General features: G+C 34.2%; 2 protein-coding genes across 2 annotated transcripts in view; one reads left to right on the forward strand and one right to left on the reverse strand.

The window, feature by feature from the left end:
* Window positions 1-19,377, forward strand: part of LOC126968192 (synapsin) — a 154,057-nt gene that overhangs the window by 33,328 nt on the left and 101,352 nt on the right. The gene's annotated exons all lie outside the window — the stretch shown is intronic.
* LOC126968496 (tissue inhibitor of metalloproteinase) overlaps window positions 1-19,377 on the reverse strand; it is an 84,463-nt gene that overhangs the window by 10,085 nt on the left and 55,001 nt on the right. Inside the window, exons 2-3 of the mRNA XM_050813573.1 lie at window positions 1,500-1,632; window positions 169-251 (exon numbers count right to left, since the gene is read on the reverse strand). Of these exons, the coding sequence (XP_050669530.1) occupies window positions 169-251; window positions 1,500-1,632 (216 nt within the window). The remainder of the gene's footprint in view (window positions 1-168; window positions 252-1,499; window positions 1,633-19,377) is intronic.

Genomic DNA, 19,377 nt, shown 5'->3' on the forward strand with positions numbered 1-19,377 from the left:
TATATATAAGATTAACCCGAAAAATGAAAAGACTTTTTCGTGGTAGTTGAAATTATAAAATAGGTAAGTACGTCGGAGAAAAAACACATTAACACTAAAATAATTTATATGGCAACACAATCTTTGCCGGGTCGGCTAATATAACAATAATATTCAAAACTCTCTTACTTTGAAAACATTGCGTATTTTCACTTTGTACGCATCGTAGAAATCATTCCCTCTGAAGAGTTTCTGTACTCGCCCAACGATTACTGTAAAAATATATAATTATAGAAAATTAATATAATTTAAAATAAAAATTGATATTAGCTTTGTAATTCGGCAACGTGATAGGAAAGTATAAATAGAAAAATATGAAGTATTCTTATAGCTTAAACATATGTTCGGATTTGGTACGACCGAACTATCGGACGCGGTCCGGTAGCGGACTTCATTATCAGACGGAATTTCGCATTGTTCATCGCAGAAAATTTCCATTATTACCGTCCGGACCTTGAGAAGTACGACGCCGCACACTGGTTCCATATCACGAAATCGTGGAATTAGGGTGAGGTCAATTTGAAGGTCAAGGAATCGAACAGATTTTTTTTTGGTAGACTGCTGAAACTATTACAAACACCTTTTACTCATGTAGTTTTTCTGAGATATGCATTAATTTAAGAGGAAAAAAACTTTGAATTATTTTTTGTATGAAGTAAATTATGGACTGTCGGATGGTCCGGCCGTACCATATCCAACCACACCACCACCATTGTTCATCAAGGCGCGGTTAAAAATACGAAATATAACAATTTTTTTCCATAATTATACTATTTATTTCATAGAATACCAGTTCGGTAGCGAAATCAATGAGCACAAGTTGACAAGTAATTACTTATTAATTAATAATAGTAATTTCTTTAGTCTGATGAATTAAAAAGCCTCAGAACATAAAACTGTGGAACATCTATGTAACCAAAACTCAGCTTACCGTCGCTTCTTCTGAAACCAAAGATAGTCTATCGTAGTCGATATGGTATGGTAACAGACTTATTAACAGTTCCCCAATGGCCCTAGTGGGACAGGAATTCTGTGACTTTAAAAATATAGGACTACGTAAGTTTTTTCGTGGCGGCTAAAAATAATGTGATTCATTATAACGTTTGAATAGTGACTAAATATCCGACATAGCCTAGATGGTTGCGAAACTAAAATGGCAATGGTCAGGGGACATAGCTTGACAGACATGTGGCTGTTGGGGCTGTTAAGTCCGCAAACGGCGACCACGTACCGGAAGAATTAGTGTTGGTAGGCCCCCCACAAGATGGACCAACGATCTGGTAAAGATCGCCGGAATAGGTTGGATGAGGGCAGCGTAGGACCGATCGTTATGGTGATCTTTGGGGGAGATCTTTGTCCCGCTGTGGACGTCTTCCGGCTGAAATGATGATGATGATTCTGACATTAATGTTGATAAGAATTCTTCAAGTGTTTCGTGAATAACTGAAGAGTAGACTTACCAAAGTCGCTATTGCAGAAGTGAGCCTGTGGGTGTTCCAGGGAGCAAGTGCAGGCGTCCGTGAGGGTACAACTCACAACCAGCACCGCTAGTGTCAGTACTCTGGTCAGCATACTCCCTCTGGTGACCTGTGCCTGTGACAACAAACCAGGTGTTAAATATATTTTCTCTCACAATCACGTGTTCACAGTTTATTGATATCGATAATGTCTGGTTTTAATTGTGAGAACCAGTGCTTGGAATAGCTAATGAATACCTGGGATATAAGTCACCGGGCCCGCAAAACATATTGAACTTTACCCATTGGCGATACGACACGGGTATTAAAAAAAAGTGTATACTGAAAACTTTTAAAGCTTTGGTCGCGTAAAATAAATTATTTAAAAAAAAATCACAAAAAAACAACCGCTTTCAAAAACACTATTCCAAAACAATATATATAATGTGCACTAAAAAGTATAAAAATAATTGCGTATTTTTAAACAATTTAATTAATTAATCTAATACTAGTTACGATTATTGTTATTTTTGGAATCTGTGTCCTTCCGCTGCAACCCGCTCTCGCCTCTCGCCTCCTCACGACTCAAGCACATCTCACCTATAACTATGTATGTAGTAACAAACCTATTTTGGATGACACCGACTGTTTGTAGAAAGACCGATGGTTCGTAGCTAGTTTTGTAGACTTCATCTTAAACGTAACCCCACAAGAAATAATCTAGTGGGGTTAAATCGGGTGACCTCGCGGGCCATTTGATAGGTCCGGTTGCTCCTATCCATTTATGTTGGAAATGATTATTTAAAAAATCTATAGCGATCCGAATATTGTGTGCCGATGCTCCATCCTGTTGGAAATACACTCGTTCTCTCCGACATTTCCCTCGTGACTTCTAAAACATCTTCTAATATTTGCTCTTTTAACCAGTGACAAAATTCAAGTCGTCTGCCATCATCACCAGCATGTAAGGCCTGAACCAAACGTCTATTTCGATAGCACTTGAATTTGTGTTTTTTTAGAATTCGTTTAATAGTGGTACGTGAAATGCCACGGATATCACGTTCTGCATCACGAGTGGAGGCATCTGGTGAAGCTTCGAAATACGTTAAAACATTTATTTCCATGTCAGTGTCATAACTTAGTGGACTTCTCTGTTTTCGTTTCTTGAAGCTTCCATAATTATTTAAATTTTTAACTTTTTTCGGAAATATCTTGCGAGTTGGTAAAATCCGTGAGGGATATTTAATACGATACCAATCTAGTGCACGGGTGCAATTTCTGTCATTTTTAAAGTAAGCTTCTAATAAATTTAAATTCTCACCGTTTGTCAATGGCATATTTAGAAATTACACACAAATAAATAACACAGCACAAAGAAAAAAAAATCTGTAAAATAACAAATGAGAGTTGAATTTCTCGTCATTCGTTTTCTCTTTGATTGAAATTTGGTAATCCAGAAGTTCACGTTCCTTTAATAATAACAGCAACAAAATATTTTTTCTGGTACGCAGACATGAAGCATTCATTTTTTAAAATTGAAATTCGGCAATCTTAGAAGTTCAGATTCCATTTTCAAATAGCAGAAAAATAAAATCTTTTTACGGCTAAAATCTTTTTACTGGTATACGCCAGACAACATTACGATTGGTTATTGCCTACATTTTTTTAACGAGTAAAACCGACAACTTACATGAAACAATATCAAATAAAGCAATTTCTTTTTATTTTTGACACAAGGTTTTATAGCATCATTCACTCCTTACAACCTACACTATCAATAAGGCAATAAAACAAAATTGTATTTTTTTTCCAAAATGACCGGGTTCGATTCCCGAGTCGTGTATGATTTATTTTTGAAAATCTATGAATGCAATTTTTGTTTTCTCTAAAATCGATATCGTGGTTCCTTAGAAGATATTCTTCTATCTCTTATATATTCTGAAATCCCCATACTGACCGGTTTGGGTCGGCCACCTGTATAAAACATATTGTTTTTGTTAACATACACGAAAACACGTCGCAGCACGCGGCTTAAGACTAGACGCCAGCGCGCCTAAAAGAGTTTCACTTCCAAAACGGCCTAAAGATTTTTTGGTCTCATTTTTTACTGGTATCTTCAAAAAGTGCAATATTTAAGGATTTTTTTCATTGATTACAACTAACTTTCACCAGGAATGATATACCTATTTGTTTATTTTTTTTTAATAATCTTAGCTTTAGTGGTTAATTTTTTAATCTTTAATTATTATAATCTTTTTTAAACTATTAAATATAACATTTTATCCAGTTTATGAGTCGACGCAATGTTTTTTTTACAATGCAATTTTAATGCAGCCTTCGTACTTTATAGGCTTAGTTTATTTCCATTATATAAAATCAAATAACCAAGAACACCAATAAAATGTGACCCCGTCGTTTAATGCAAACATAAAGTGCCATCGCTAACTTTGAAACACATTGTTATCTTCTGACGTGACGTGATTTCTGTAATATGATATCTATTATGACTGCAACGATATTATACACTCCTCTGGAATATGATTCTTTCTCATCATCGCTCTCGTACAAATACATTTGAGAGCAATCAAGAAACAAATTGATCTTGATTTTTGTATTACACTTTGAAATGTACCCATACCCTATCGTCCTGTGAACATCGCGTAAGTAGAGATATATATAGAATATTTGGTTGTTCATTCAAATTCAAATATTTTTATTCAAAATACGATATGTTATCACTTATGAAACGTCAAATAATACATTTTATCTTGAACCGTATTAGGATTAATTAGAAATTATTAGTAAATATTGCGTACAAAATTATAATCATTGTAATATGTTCATTAGTTAAATTTGATTATATAAACCTTTAGAATTGTGGCTTCAACAATGTCAACATAAAATTGTATCTAATGGAGCATTCCTCTGAGTAATTGACAATTGTTCATTCTGTCGTTATCGAATAATGAATCAAACATAATGAGATGCACAATGATGATGCACAAACGTATTATGCCGAAAATAGCCTTAACTCAATGATATCAGATTGTGTTCAATGACGGCTTCATTATTATGTTGATAGTTAATGTTGCGGAGAACAAAATAAAAGAACAATTCGGAAGTCTTAATGATACTAATTCAGATTCATAGTGGTTTTTGTGTAATTTTGTTAATGAAGAACAGATACTAATTAGGTTGCATTGATAATTTACAAAAAAAACGTAAAGGGCGAATTTTTTCAAATAATGTTACGTATGTATACTTTTCTTAATATAACTTACATAGAAATTCGCGTATTTTAAAACTATTTTCATCTTTCGTAACATTCACTAACAAGAACCTTTGATATACTTTAGTTGAATTTAAGACACTAGTTTTATCTTTATTCTAATGTCTATTCTACACGATAATTACTGTACTTATTTAAAACACCACTAATCTTTAGTTTTTATAATCGTTAACTTTTTATCTCTTCGCCATCATGGTAAGATCGTTGTTAATCATTAAAAGTGGACGCACACTTTTCTGTTGTTCTTTTATAACAACTAAACTATCATGACTCATGATTACAAGACTCAGAAAAGCCGACTGGCACTGAATTCATCGTGCCAGCAAATAAAAGAGCCAAATGCCCTACTATTTTGGTTATTTTCATAGCATTATATCGAAGAGGGCTATTTGCACTATTTATTTATTCCTAAAGAATCATTAAGAGAAAATTTTAAGGAATTAAACATTTTGACTGTTGCATCTCAATATATTCTTTATAATGTTATTATTAATTCATGGTCATATGGTAGATTCAGTAATTTAAATAAAATATTTGTAATGTCGATTCAAAAGCGCTTGCTTTAAGCCTATTTTAATACAGTTTATTTGACTTTGAGATATATTTCTATATCTTTCTACAAAAAAGACAATAATTTGCGTATTTTAGTAACCACAATAAGATACTCACGACCTAAAATTAGAGCTCACTTACAAGCACACGCTGGCCTTGTTTTGAAAACGCGGTTGTTTTAAGTGAAACTTATGCGTCCGCGGGTTTATTGTCTCGCCCTCTATCCACACAAAGCCTCCACTGCCACGTCCCGACAGTTATTAAACTGCTTTGAGGCTTAACAAAAGTGATGGAAAAGAATTTTGTAAAGCGCAAATAGATGGTGTCCCTTTGTGTGTTGACGTTGATCTGACTCGGCCGCGTTATCTCACGCACATCACGACTGTATGTATCAAGTATAATATAACGAGAGATAATCACGGAATGGACTTTTTGTGCTTCACGCGTGAGGGCTTATAGTTCTGTACTATTTCAAGGTGCCTTGAATTAAAATAATTTATTAATTCTAAGCAGTTTGTTATTTTTAAGTGATAAAATTCCTTCTGGGATCTAATATACAAATTTGAAGCGTTGAACAAGAAATTTCTTGTCTCGCATAGCCACTTTGTGGAATCAAGTACCGGCTGGTGGTTTTCGGGAATCGATAACGCATCTGTTGACACTTATTATTGCGGATAACCATGGGCGGTTGGTTCACCACTCCCCATCCCTTGAACCTCTTGTCCGTTTTCCCCAAAATATAAAAAAAATTGTATCAAAATTTGTGGACGATGCGGGACTTAAATAAATTTCGGTCCAGATTAAATTTGTATATTTAATCCCAGAAGTGTGGAATGTCTCTTTAAATTAAAAAACTGTTTAGATTTACAAGAGTGACATCTCGAATCAATTTCCTAATAGTCAAATATTGGGGTTGAGCAGGTTATCGACTGTAAAGTAGATCCTGTAGATGAAGCCACAACCTGACAGTTGAACAAAATACCAAAGATGAATTAATTGAAATCACATTTTTCTTGAATTTAGTAAAGTTTTTTCATATAATATATGAGTTTAATGTATTGTGAGGGATGATAAAAATATTTATTTATTGTTAGAATAAGTGACGAGACTTGATATGGCTTGCCCATTACAATGTACTAGGTATGTAGTGACCCTGATGATTATAGAAAATTCCAAAATTCTCAGTGATATCTTTATTGTGTTTCAAAGAACGCCAACCTAAACAGCTTTCCGTAGTACATGCGACTAGATCCCACTGTAACAAATTTAAAAAAAAAACATTAAAAATATTTACATTTTATATTAACACTATAAAATTATCATTAATATCTATTTCTTAGTATTACAAGAGACTTGATCCTGTAGGTCTTCTCGCAAAATCAACAACGATATATTCGGAACGATACGATAATAACACGAATATATCGTACCTACCTTACTCTAACAAATGTTCGTATTCCATATCGTTTATCGTAACAACATCGTAACCATAGACTAATAGTTTGATTTTCAATTTCAATTGTCAAAAGTCAAAACATAGCTTAGGCGATTAGGACCATGCCAGACTCTGCACCACCAATTTGCATTATTTACACAAAATGTAAATCTTCCAAAATTATCTAATCAATAGAATATGACCATTTAAAATTGAAAAATTTTTACAAAACTTGCCGATAATAAAATGAAAAAAAAAGTAACTCAACCCTTCTCGTCGACTTCCTATTTCTCAGGCGGCCTTTTGCATTACTTTCTACGCATAAACGATCAACAAAATGAATTAAATTACTTGGTAGTAAGTAAATCCTGTTGAATAGTAAATCACATATAATTATTTTAATTTTATTGATTAAGTATGTATATTGCATGGCAAATATATCTATACATTTTGGAACTATAATAGCAACGACAGCTTAGAAGGTGTCGTTGAGATTATCGTAAAAGTGACGTTTGATTGTTTGTCGAATTCGAATATTCGTCTCTGACATTTTCAACTAAGAGTAGGGCTAGACCGATAATATCGAAAAATGTTTCGTTCGTTCAATCATCGTTTCGAAATTTAATACGATGTAACTAAGAGTAGGATTCGACACGACTAATGCCACGATATATCGAATATCGATTTTAGAAGTAGGCCCCCTGCAAACAAACTGTTAAAACAGTTTGTTGAAACTGTTTTAGCTGCTTAAATTTTTTTCTTAAGAAAATGATAAATAATATTAATAAAAAAAACGTGTTTGTCTGGGGACGTCGTACAGAAGTGATAACTTAAACTAATCGAAATTGTTTAACTTGAGAAAAGATTAGATTACCACTTTTAATTTTATTTATATTAATATGATAATGTAAGGAAAGGTTATTTATTGTTAAAATATTTTATTGATTATAAAATATATTCTATTCTTAGTTACATTTCGTGAATATGTATATAAGGATTTGTGTATGTACAATATTAGTATCAATTTATTATTTAATTATTATAAAAATAACAATTAGTTAGAGTGAGAAAGAAGGAGCCTGCCTTCCGTTGCCGTATGCGTGCGAGAACGGGAAGCCAGGCAGAATGGCGCCGTAACGCGTTACGTTACGAAGCGGTTTACCCTCCCATAAAAAGTTATCACTTCAAATATTATAAAGTCTCATTGTCCCAGTTATTACACTAGCAACGGCTCGCTCCACATCAAAACACTAATACTATACTTTATACATTTTACTTTATATAGAATACTTTCACATTATTTCACTGTAAAAATAGGCATTACTGTGGTAACAGGGAATTTTATCACGTGTGGAATTTGATGTTGGTATGTCGTAAGTGTTGAATGAAGTAAACTTTCTCCCATACAAGCTGGTAATGGACGTCATTTACAAACATTACACTGTTGTAGAACAATAAAGGAAGCGTTAGGAATGGAGAGTGTAGGTGGAGACAAGTAGACAAACACCAGCGAAATGCATTACGAGTTAATGTAACGCAAGGCGGTAATGACTCAGTTTGTTTTACTTCTGTTTCTGATGTGGAGTGCATCGTTTGAGTTGATGTAATTAAAAGTACCACTGCGTACATTATTTATAAGGTAGTTTTAAACGAATGCAATTAATTAGTTTTAGAATGAGAGTTAAGAAAAATACGTGTATTCCAAATATATGTTATTGTGAAAATCTAGTAATTTTTAGTTTTAATTAACAAAGAAACAAACGATAAGTTTCAATCAAGATTTTATTTAAAATTAAGAGAAATAAGTTTGTAAGATGTGGAGACAAACATACGTAATGGGAAATTTGGAGTAGTTTGGTTACGTGGAGATTTTCTAATATCTATACATGTGTGGAGTTAGTTACATAGATATACAAAAAGGAATTCAAATTCAAATATTTTTATTCAAAACAGGATGCGAAATCACTTATTGACAGTCAAAAAACTACCACCCATTCCAAAATGAATGCCTCAGGCCTGAGAAGAATGGGCGCAACAAACTCAGCGGGGTTTTTTTTTTTCATCAAAAATATGTTTTACAATTAAAGTAATATTTACAAAGTTACATTGTACAATTAAACTTATTATTTAATAGCCTGAGGGCGGTCGCTCCATTCCCAATCTATGGTATCAGTAAGAAAGTAATTTATGCTATAGTAACCTTTACCACACAAACGTTTTTTAATAATTCTTTTGAATAACGTAATACTTTTATTTAAACGTTTTCTGGGATCCTGTTGTAAAAGCATATACATCGCCCCACAAAAGACTTACTAACTCGACTTAGTCGAGTAGTGTGCATCATAAGCTTATGTCTGTTCCTGGTGTTAACATTATGGTTATGACAGTTTCTGGCAAATTCACTTATGTGCCTTCTTGATTGCTTCCCATTCTTGATTGAACTACTAATTATGTGCGGTATAATAATTATTTAAGATATAAGATGTTAAATCCCCTGAGCCCAGAAATTTACCTAGCACTAACCCTTCTAACCGAAACAATAATCTTAACAATAACTTTACGAAGTGATATAGCTTCATAACGTTTACCGCATGTTGTTGTAATATGTTATGTTATTATCACTCCCTGTTGTTAATAAATATATTTCTCTTTAATTTCTGTTTGTCACAGCAGAAAAGCCTTCGATGTTGTACCTACCCAAATAACCGGCATTGCAGAAGGGAGGCTTCTGATATGTGATATATGATATATAGACACAGTGTCCATAGAGAATGTAAAAATATACTAATATTGGTATCAAATGTTCAGTAATTAATATCTCATTACATTGTCATTACGTGTTTTATTAAATAAAAGTATTTTACTCACATGTCCAGGATCTTAAATCTCTTAACTATTATGAAAGCGACAATTATACAAAAGATATCAAAATATATTTTTTCTGCTGTGACTTCGTCAATGGTAACTGAAGGATGACGATAGTTCTAATGCGGAAATTTTATAATGCATTCTGTGGCATAATGTTTACGTTTGGTCGCATCGTACCAACAATACCTCGTTTGTCAGGGTTCACTGGGAAGGTTATAGTATTAGGGCTTGTTTCTATGTACTTAAGATCTTGTTTAACGCTATTTTAATATTAATAAGACTAACAATAGCAGAACGTGCGATCAGTTTGTTATTATTGTTAGTTTAATATTATAGTTAGTTAGTTATTGTTAGTTTACCGACTCGATAAATGAAAATGACCCAGATCATTTATACGACTAGATAGACTGTAACAGCTGAATTTGAGGTTGACAGTTAACCACCATTTTGAGAAATGTACGAACACTAACGCAAAGTGTCATACAAATCGCGAGTGTAAGACGTAGCTTGTCGCGCACACTAAAGTAATAAACCTGGCCGTAGACGTATAAATTATCCAAGGAAAAAATATAAGTACGTGTTGCGGTTTCGTAATAAGTATCTATTAAATTGTGAAAAGTGACCTATGCGTCAATGCATTAATTAACAGTAGAACTTATTAGTTCATTTTACTGTCAACAGTTGTTAGTTATTCATATTATATTTTAAAATATTTGTCTATTTTTCGCAATGCACGAACGCAAAGTGTTATACAAACCGCGAGTGTAAGACGTAGGTTGTCACGAAGAAGAATTATCCAGGAACTTATGGCGTTTCTACAAAAACACTATTAAGTGATTGTCGTCGTCTTGTGTCGGCCTAGACCTTTCATAAAAAAACAAAAGAAATTCTCATTGTTCAACCACGGTCCACGTGTCTTAGACATGGTGAACTAGTAGTTAACCACAATCTCTTGCCTTCGACACGTTTTAAGCATAATTTGACGTTTTTTGTATTAGACATAGTTTGTAAAACCAGAGAGCGAGTTAAGCCGACCCAAAATCAACGGCTTAAATCAAGAGAATTAAAAACAGGGTCTTTCTATCAATGTACCTGTATGTAACGAAATACATCTTAATATATATAAATCCTGATGTTTGTTTAAAGTGAACTCCTAAACTAATGAAGGGATTTTAATGGGGATTACATGGAGTGTAGTTTTTATTTCGATTTGCGACCCATAATTATTTTAATTTCCAATATTTGTTCTGTATGGACATATTTTCTATGAGAAAATTTATTGACGCACGGTTTGACAATTCTGCTTTGAAACAATTTCATTATAACAACAGGGAGCATATTTCACAAAATAATTCTGAATGTTATGAAATATTACTGACAAATTCATAAAAACAGTATTTTATTTATAATGTAGGGTACAGAACAGTCTGTCGGGTCAGCTAGTATAAAGTAACTATATATTCCAAGAAAAGATAATTAGCGTAGCGTTTTTGGAATCAATTTCGACCTGTTTTTTCCATACTAGCTGATACCTGCGACTTCGTCCGCGTACTGACTGATCACATACTGCCTTTAAATATAATACTTTAATAAATGTGCTTCAAGCTTTTATAAATTTATATTAAATGAAGGTATCGCAATATTTTTTTTAATGGTAAATGTGTAAGGAATAAAACTGAGAAGAATTAATTGTAATCTGTTCAGTATTTAGTATCGTGATGAGCGCACTTATGATAACCTCTATCATTTCATTTATATATATATATATATATACATATATTATAATGAACCAACAAAGTTTGTCTCTCAGACCTTACATTTTTCGTACATACCATCAATTTGGGCAAAATTCAAATATTTTTATTCAAAATAGGATGTGACATCACTTTATTGAAAGTCAAAAAAACTACCACCCATTCCAAAATGAATGCCTCAGGCCTAAAGTAACATTTACAAAGTAACAAAGTAAGATTGTAAAATTAAACTTATTATTTAGTAGCCCGATAGCGGTCGCTCCATTCCCAATCTGTGGTATCATTAAGAAAGTCATTTATGTTATACTAACCTTTACCACACAAACGTTTTTTAACAATTCTTTTGAACAATGTAATACTTTTGTTTTGAACATTTTCTGGGATCCTGTTGTAAAAGCATATACATCACTCCACAAAAGACTTGCTAACTCGACTTAGATTGAGAAGCAACAGTCAAGATGTTAATTTCTTTGAATTTCGCTCTCAATGATTCTTTAGGGCCTAGGTTATAAATAGCGCGAATAGCCCTCTTCTGCAGCACAAATATTGTATTAATATCTATACACATTTATAAATATATAAATTGTCATTTTTGTGTACGATAGTGCTACGAGTATTGTATTTAACCACATAAATGCTAATACTTTTATGCTGATAAATAAAGCAATTCGTGCGAAATTATTCCCTAACCATTCCTGGAGTGCAACCCGTTATTTTTATGTATATTTGGCAGGTCTGAAAATCGGTTGAAATCTTTTTTATACACCTTTAATTTGCAGTTACATCTTTTTAATATTTTATATTACAATACAACGGTTTCTAGCTAGTACTATGTAGTACATTATTATTAATATCGAGCACCTACAAGTACACGCACGTGTCAGAAGAGTCGAGTGCGGCGACAGATCTGTTACAGATATATTACGAAATGTGTTAATTCGTGACATATCAATTATAAACCTCATAATCTGTGTTGTTACTCAATCATCGTGAGTTGATTAAACAAAGTTTAAACATAATAATTATGTCTATCAAGTTTAATGTATAATTTTTTTTTCTTTTTGTATTCTGCGTCTTGGCAATCTGTCTTTCAACAATGATCCATTAAGCTGTCTGAAAATGATTGTATTTTGGCATTGTGTTTAGGATAGGCTTTTCCGGTGTCTCTCAATTCTTGTCCACAAATCTTACTGCTAGTCCCTGAATATAGTGGCGCTTCAGCTTGATGAATTTAAGGCTACCAGGACCCTGAAGTTGAAATGTTTAATGTATAATATATTTTTTTTATGGAATGGTAGGACATGCGAGCGTACGGGCCACCTGAGATTAAGTGATATTTCCTGCTCAAGTAACCACAGTAGTTGTTTAATCGCATATCGTATCACACTGGAAACACTGTACTAGGAGGCTTATTCAGCGATTCTTTAGTACTTTTTATGAAATATTGGATATTTTAACCTCTTTTACTTTGAACATGATTCGTATATTGGATGCAGTGCATTACAAAATAATTTGTTGTATAGATTACAGCCATTGTAAAATACTCTACTTGATTTAAAAGAGCATTAAGTTTCTTGTATCTTCTTCTCCCGAGCTCTACTTTTTCCGAACATATTATAGTAGATTCATCATTCAGTAATTCAGATTACAGTTTTAATCACGATTCAGAAGCGCTTAGTTTAAGCCTAATTGAATAAAGTTTATTTGATATTGACTTATTTAACTTATCAATATAAAGACCGGCAATGTATTTCCTCTATTATGGAAAAGTAGGCAGCGATGATCACTTACCATTAAGTAACCTCATTTCCCCTTCCATAATGCGTTATTAATTACACATACAGTCTCTAGTTATAACTAGTGACAGGCTTGTTTGGACAGAATGCCGCTAAGCAAAGCAGCGCTTTTTTTGCCGACAAGCCGTAGATATAAACATGCAAGCCTTGTGTCTCGGGTAGAAGCGCGCCGCCGCCCGTTGCTACTCAAATTAAGGCTTCCATCAATGCGGAGAGCAGAGAAGATGCGTTTTGATAAACAAAAAGATTTCGGTGGAAATGGATCAAGCGAAGAAGAGAGATGTCAGATGTCTGTAGCCGAGCGGCGCCACGTTCCCCGCACCTTCTCCCCGCGTCTCGCACACTTTTCGTTCCTACCGTATTTTTTAACGGACTTTAGTAGTTTATCTTAAGTATTAACTCAAACAAAGGAGGGGGCTCCAAAAAGTTCAGCTAAGTTTGTTTGTTTGTTTCCTCTATTAATTAAAATAAAACCTTTGCAAAGACATGACGTCTTCCTTTCGTAGATACCTATCAGTTGACTGATTTCGAACTCTCACAGCTCACATCTACTCCCCGCTACACTGCTCACATCTACTCCCCGCTACATTGCTCACACCTACACATCTACTCCCCGCTACACATCTACTCCCCACTACACAGCTCACACCTACTCACCGCTACACATCTACTCCCCGCTACACTGCTCACACCTACTCACCGCTACACATCTACTCCCCGCTACACAGCTTACACCTACTCCCCGCTACACATCTACTCCCCACTACACAGCTCACACCTACTCCCCGCTACACATTTCCTCTCCGCTTTGGTGGAAATAATCTTACCGCTTCGCGGCTAATCTCCTCTCGTCTCCTCTTTGGTAGAAACGGGGCCTACGGCTGGGGACCAAGCCAACGGCCTTGAGGAATCGAACGGAGCTAGGTTACCTCTCCCGTACAAGATCACCATAGTTTTAATAAGCTTAATACAATTTTCTTTACAAAAATAATAAAACTATGTCATGTTAAATAGTATTGGAAAACAGTTAATAATTATTCGTACAATTTTTATTTAGATTGTATCCTTGCCATAGTTAAAGTTAAAAAGTGAAATATCAAATCAATATCGTTTCAAATCAATTTAACATTAACAATAGCTTTAACCGGCGAAGATTGGACGGTTGGGACTAACAGTTAAAGTTATGACGTCATCTAAAAATTGTCAAATGGTACAAATCATTAACCGGTACTTTAACATGTTTGTTGTTACTAACGTTAGTTGACGCAACCAACAAGCAAGTCTTATTGTCACGATCGCAATTACGAATCCGTTTAGAATTTTTTGCTCAATCAACCAACCCTGTTTGGTTGGGTGATTTAGTTACCAGCTGGTTAAAGTTCTGTTCGTTTCGACAATATTTTTTAAAACAGCAATCAAATGTCGTTAAAGAGATAATGTGCCAAGATGAGATGTTACAACAAAAACATATAAAAACAGAATTAATCTTATCACACATCTTGGATCGCAATAAATCTTTTTTATTCTACAATTAATAGCAATCTTATAGTTGTTGGTATAATATAAACTGAATTTAATATAATAAATGTTAATTTTATACCAATGATAGTTATTGTGTTTCATTATACTTTAAAAGATACTCATGTTTCTTGTAACATCCGTATAATGTTGGTTCTGTTTTAAAATAAAAAGTAAAATATATAAAACAGCTTTACACAGGTGACTCTGGAGAGGTCTGGCAACACCATTGTCATATTTTAATTGTTAAAATTAATTATATAAAATAAAATTAATAGAAAAGTTCCAAATATAATATAGTATGTTATCTAAGTCGATAAACAACTGCGTAAAAGTGTAAAATATAGTTCTGCTTCGAAATTCAGTCATTAATAGTCGAAACTGAAGACGGCTACAAAGGTGTTCCTGTCAACGACAAGATTTTAAACTGTTTTGTTGCAAATCAACCAGAAGATTGAATCCATAATAGTCTCGGGGAGTACATCTTATCAAATAACACACTATTCATTAATAATGATACACCTCTTGAGTTAACTTGAATTTAAAAATTAATCATAGAACGATTTGTGCCTTTAACAGGAAAAACACAAAATTAAAACTGACAAAACATTATTTTTTTGTTTATTTGACAGCCTACATAAGTAATATAGTTTGTGGTAGTTTTTGACGTTCAATTAGTGATTTTGAATCCTATTTTGAATAACCTACAAACTAATGTTTATTTTATATTATTTTATATAAAAATAAAAATTCCAATATTGACTTTCAAATATTTGTATGTCGATATAATATTTGCTAATTGTGCTGTACACCTATCAATTGTTTACAACTATGTTACCACGATTCATACAAATAAATCATTTCATTTCATAAAAATATTGGATTTGAATTTAAGTACAATTTAGCATGTAACGATGGTACAAAAATTAAGAATGGGCAGTCACTGAGTTGGTCAAAGTTTATACCTGGATATGACAAGCTAATAACAATTCCGTTTTTTTACGGAAAAGGAGGACAAACGAGCGTACGGGTGTACCTGGTGTTGAGTGATCACCGCCGCCCCCATTCTCTTGCAACACCAGAGGAAACACAGGAGCGTTGCCATCCTTTTATAAAAGTGTACGCGCTTTTTTTGAAGGTATCGTATCCTCCCAGAAACACCGCACAAGGAAGCTCATTCCACAGCTTTGAAGTACGTGGAAGAAAGCTCCATGAAAATCGCACTTTTGAGGACCGCCACACTTCCAGATGGTGGGGATGTTATCCTAATTTGTGGCGTATCGTGCGAAGGTGGAATTGGTGATAGATGCAGTAGAAGACACACAATGGAGCAACGTCTCTACGCATCGCTATATTCAGGCTAATTGCCAGGGCCTTTCCCCTTGCTTTCGATAGCCGCCGCCTATTTGTTAGGTATACCAAAAAATCACTTGCCGACCGACCATGGCGGAAGCATCTACTGTCGGTCGTTGATCAACTGGTGACCTTCTAGGTATACCAAGAGCTGGCGGTTAGTTATGCTCCCCATGATTTTGGAGAGCAGGGAGGCAATAGCTATAGACCTGTAGTTTGCCGGATCAAAATGGACAAGGGCTGACTTCCGTGACTCAGGGTAGTCCCTTTTGAACATGAGTGCCGGAATAAAGTTATAGTTAAAGATACGTAAATCGGTTTTTAGTAAATATATTTCATATTTGAAAAAAAATGGAAAGAATAAGAGCATGTTAATTACTACGTGTTCCATTATACTAGAAATAATGTGTAAAAATATTTATTCTTATTAACATATTTATATTAGTCCGCCAAATTAAGTTGAAAAGGTATGTCCACCACGCTCTACGGCAGGGGTGCTCAAACGGTCGATCGGGATCGACAGGTCGATCGCGAGTGCTTTTTGAGTCGATCTCGAGAAAAAAATACAGTACAATAAACTAAAATCGGTAATTACGTACCATCTTATGAAAAGTATGCTCAGGACATGCAGTGTCACGCTTCAACATCCAAAGTCACTATTTAGTTAAGCTTAGAACTTTACAACGCGTTTGTTTTGTAAGAACCAATAAACTCGCAATTTTGAATAATAATTATGAGCTTTTTCATTGACATTTAAGAGCAGACCTACACTTACCTTGACTAAAAAAATACATATTTTGCGCAAAACTAATATCTATGTCATCGTGACACTCTACCTAGAAGCCTCTCAGAGCCGATCGATCGTAGTCTACAAATTTTGAGGTAGATCGCCAGCAGTTCAAGCTTGAGCTCCCCTGCTCTACGGTATTATCATTTTGTTTATCGCGGTGTACGCGTATGGCAAATCTAGTTGATACTTCATCCTAAGTCAGTGAGGACTGCTAACAGAAAGGAAGTCTGAAAAAAGAAGGCATTTTTTATTTTGTGATATTTCGCGTAGAAGGCAAGACTAGATTGGGAACTGCAATTGTAATAATAATGATTTTTATTTGCCTTATAAAATACATAATTTAAAATAGCCTGATTCGTAATCAAGCAATCTTAATGCACTTAATACCCATAGCCTTATACAACATACTATCGTATAGACAAATAACGAGAGAGAAGAAAAACTTTAACGGAGAAACAGCAAGACGGTGAAGGAAAGAGAATCTATTGTTACTGCAACCGATTTTGATTTATAAGGCGTAAAAGTCAGCCACGCTTGGAATAGAATAATTATTATTTTACTTTATACATATATTATTGTAATTTTAACTGGGTGCATACCTTTTAATAAATATATATTATTATTATTATAAATAGGTCCTTAACATTTTCAATAGTGTGCGAAAAACATTTTGATTTCCGAAACATAACTCTCATCAACTACCTACACTATAATTGGGAATAATTAATTGTAATTATATCGATCTCTTATTGCATTGCGAGTGTATTTTATCAATAAAGTCGTAATTATCTCGAGTAGGTATAATAAATCCCACAGTTCAGCCTAGAGTTAGAATCTAATGGAGAAAATGATTACTATTGCTGCGTAAGTGTGATGTTGTTTGTGTGACAAACTATTGAATCAACTTCAGATATGGCGATATACTTAGATCTTTTATATTATGTCTACATTGAGCCTCTTGCTGTTAGACAACCGATCAAAACAGGTTAGGTTTAATACATTAGTGTGCGTGACATGCTACGTCTTACACTCGCGATTTGTCCGAGGTTCGAGTCTCCTTCCGAGACGCCCCGCGCCTGTGAGCTACATTTTCGGCCTCCAAGGCCCCCGCCCGACTTCGCTGTAAAAGCCTTCAGGGCTATCAGGACAGAGGAGATTTTTAGTCGGTAGGGGGTGTTTACACCCGAGCCCGACATATGGGCCCCGTTTCGGGGTCTTCAATACGTAAATGTATTTTACTCCTATCGAAAAAAAAAAATAGTCTAACCATGACATTATATTGCACTTAATATACCTTATATGAAGAAAGTTTCGTATATATCATTGTAGATTGCGAAATATTGCCGAAAAAATAACAAAAGTCATTGATGTTATCGCAACCGCGTACCTACTTGTAAGTATTATTATCACGTACGGATTTGATTCGTAAAGCCTCGAATGTTTTCCAAATAAATATAATTCACTCCGCATTTGCTTATTGAAAAACAGTTTGCAGTGAGTAATGTTATGAGTGTAGTTGGTGGGCCGCCAACTCACGTAGTGACGTTACGACGCGGGTTGATCTGGATTAGAGACTTCTCACTAATTTACGAAACATTTGAACCAACTGCTCGATATCTGTTGTACTGAGCTAATGAGTATGTCGATGATAGTGCAAAAAACAAGATATCAATCAATCTTTATTGAAAGTTATAAATACAGCAGATTTATAATTAGAGGATCAATAATGTCTTTTTATCTTATTAGATACGAGAAATATCTACCATTAATGAATGATATACAGTATATATATGAATTACTAAAAGAAGATTATAAAATAAACAAATACTATGTTATGTTTTTAAAGTGATAACCCTCACTTCTAGGATTGATACACAAATAAAATTAGAAAAACAAAATTTTGTCACGATACGCCACTCGAACGGTTAGCTCAGTTGGTTAGAGCACCGGCGCGGAAAGTCGGAGGTCGCGGGTTCGAGTCCCGCATCGTTTTATTTTTAATAACAAATAAAATCATAATTTTATTTGTGTAAAAAAACAAATGTTAATAATAATATGCATAGAAGATAACTAGTCTCTTATATTGTTGATACATATTTCGGACATTTAGGCATAGTTTTAGTTCTGAAATAATGTAAGATTTACTGTTAACTTGAATAGTTCTAAAAATAGCAACAAATTTTTAAGATTATGTTTTTATTAAGGAGGTCAAATGAGTGTCCGGACCACCCGACGGTAAGTGACCGCTGGCACTAACGTTAAGCCTGTCACTTCATAGGTGACTAACCACAGAGTAAGAACTGATATAGTAATAATCGGAACAGCGGACGTGAAGTAACGCTTAAATATGGTTTATGTGGCCCTTCGATAACACAAAGGTACAACGCGACGCCCTGTATCGTTATGTTGTAACAGGTTAAAAACAAAACACGATGAATAGTTGTTCAGTGAACTATTGACCCGAGCTGCTCTAGCACAGATTACAAGTGAACTTGACCGCCCGGTGCCCACGTACAGTTCATAACC

The sequence above is a fragment of the Leptidea sinapis genome, chromosome 15, assembly GCF_905404315.1.
Source record: "Leptidea sinapis chromosome 15, ilLepSina1.1, whole genome shotgun sequence".
Taxonomy (NCBI): domain Eukaryota; kingdom Metazoa; phylum Arthropoda; class Insecta; order Lepidoptera; family Pieridae; genus Leptidea; species Leptidea sinapis.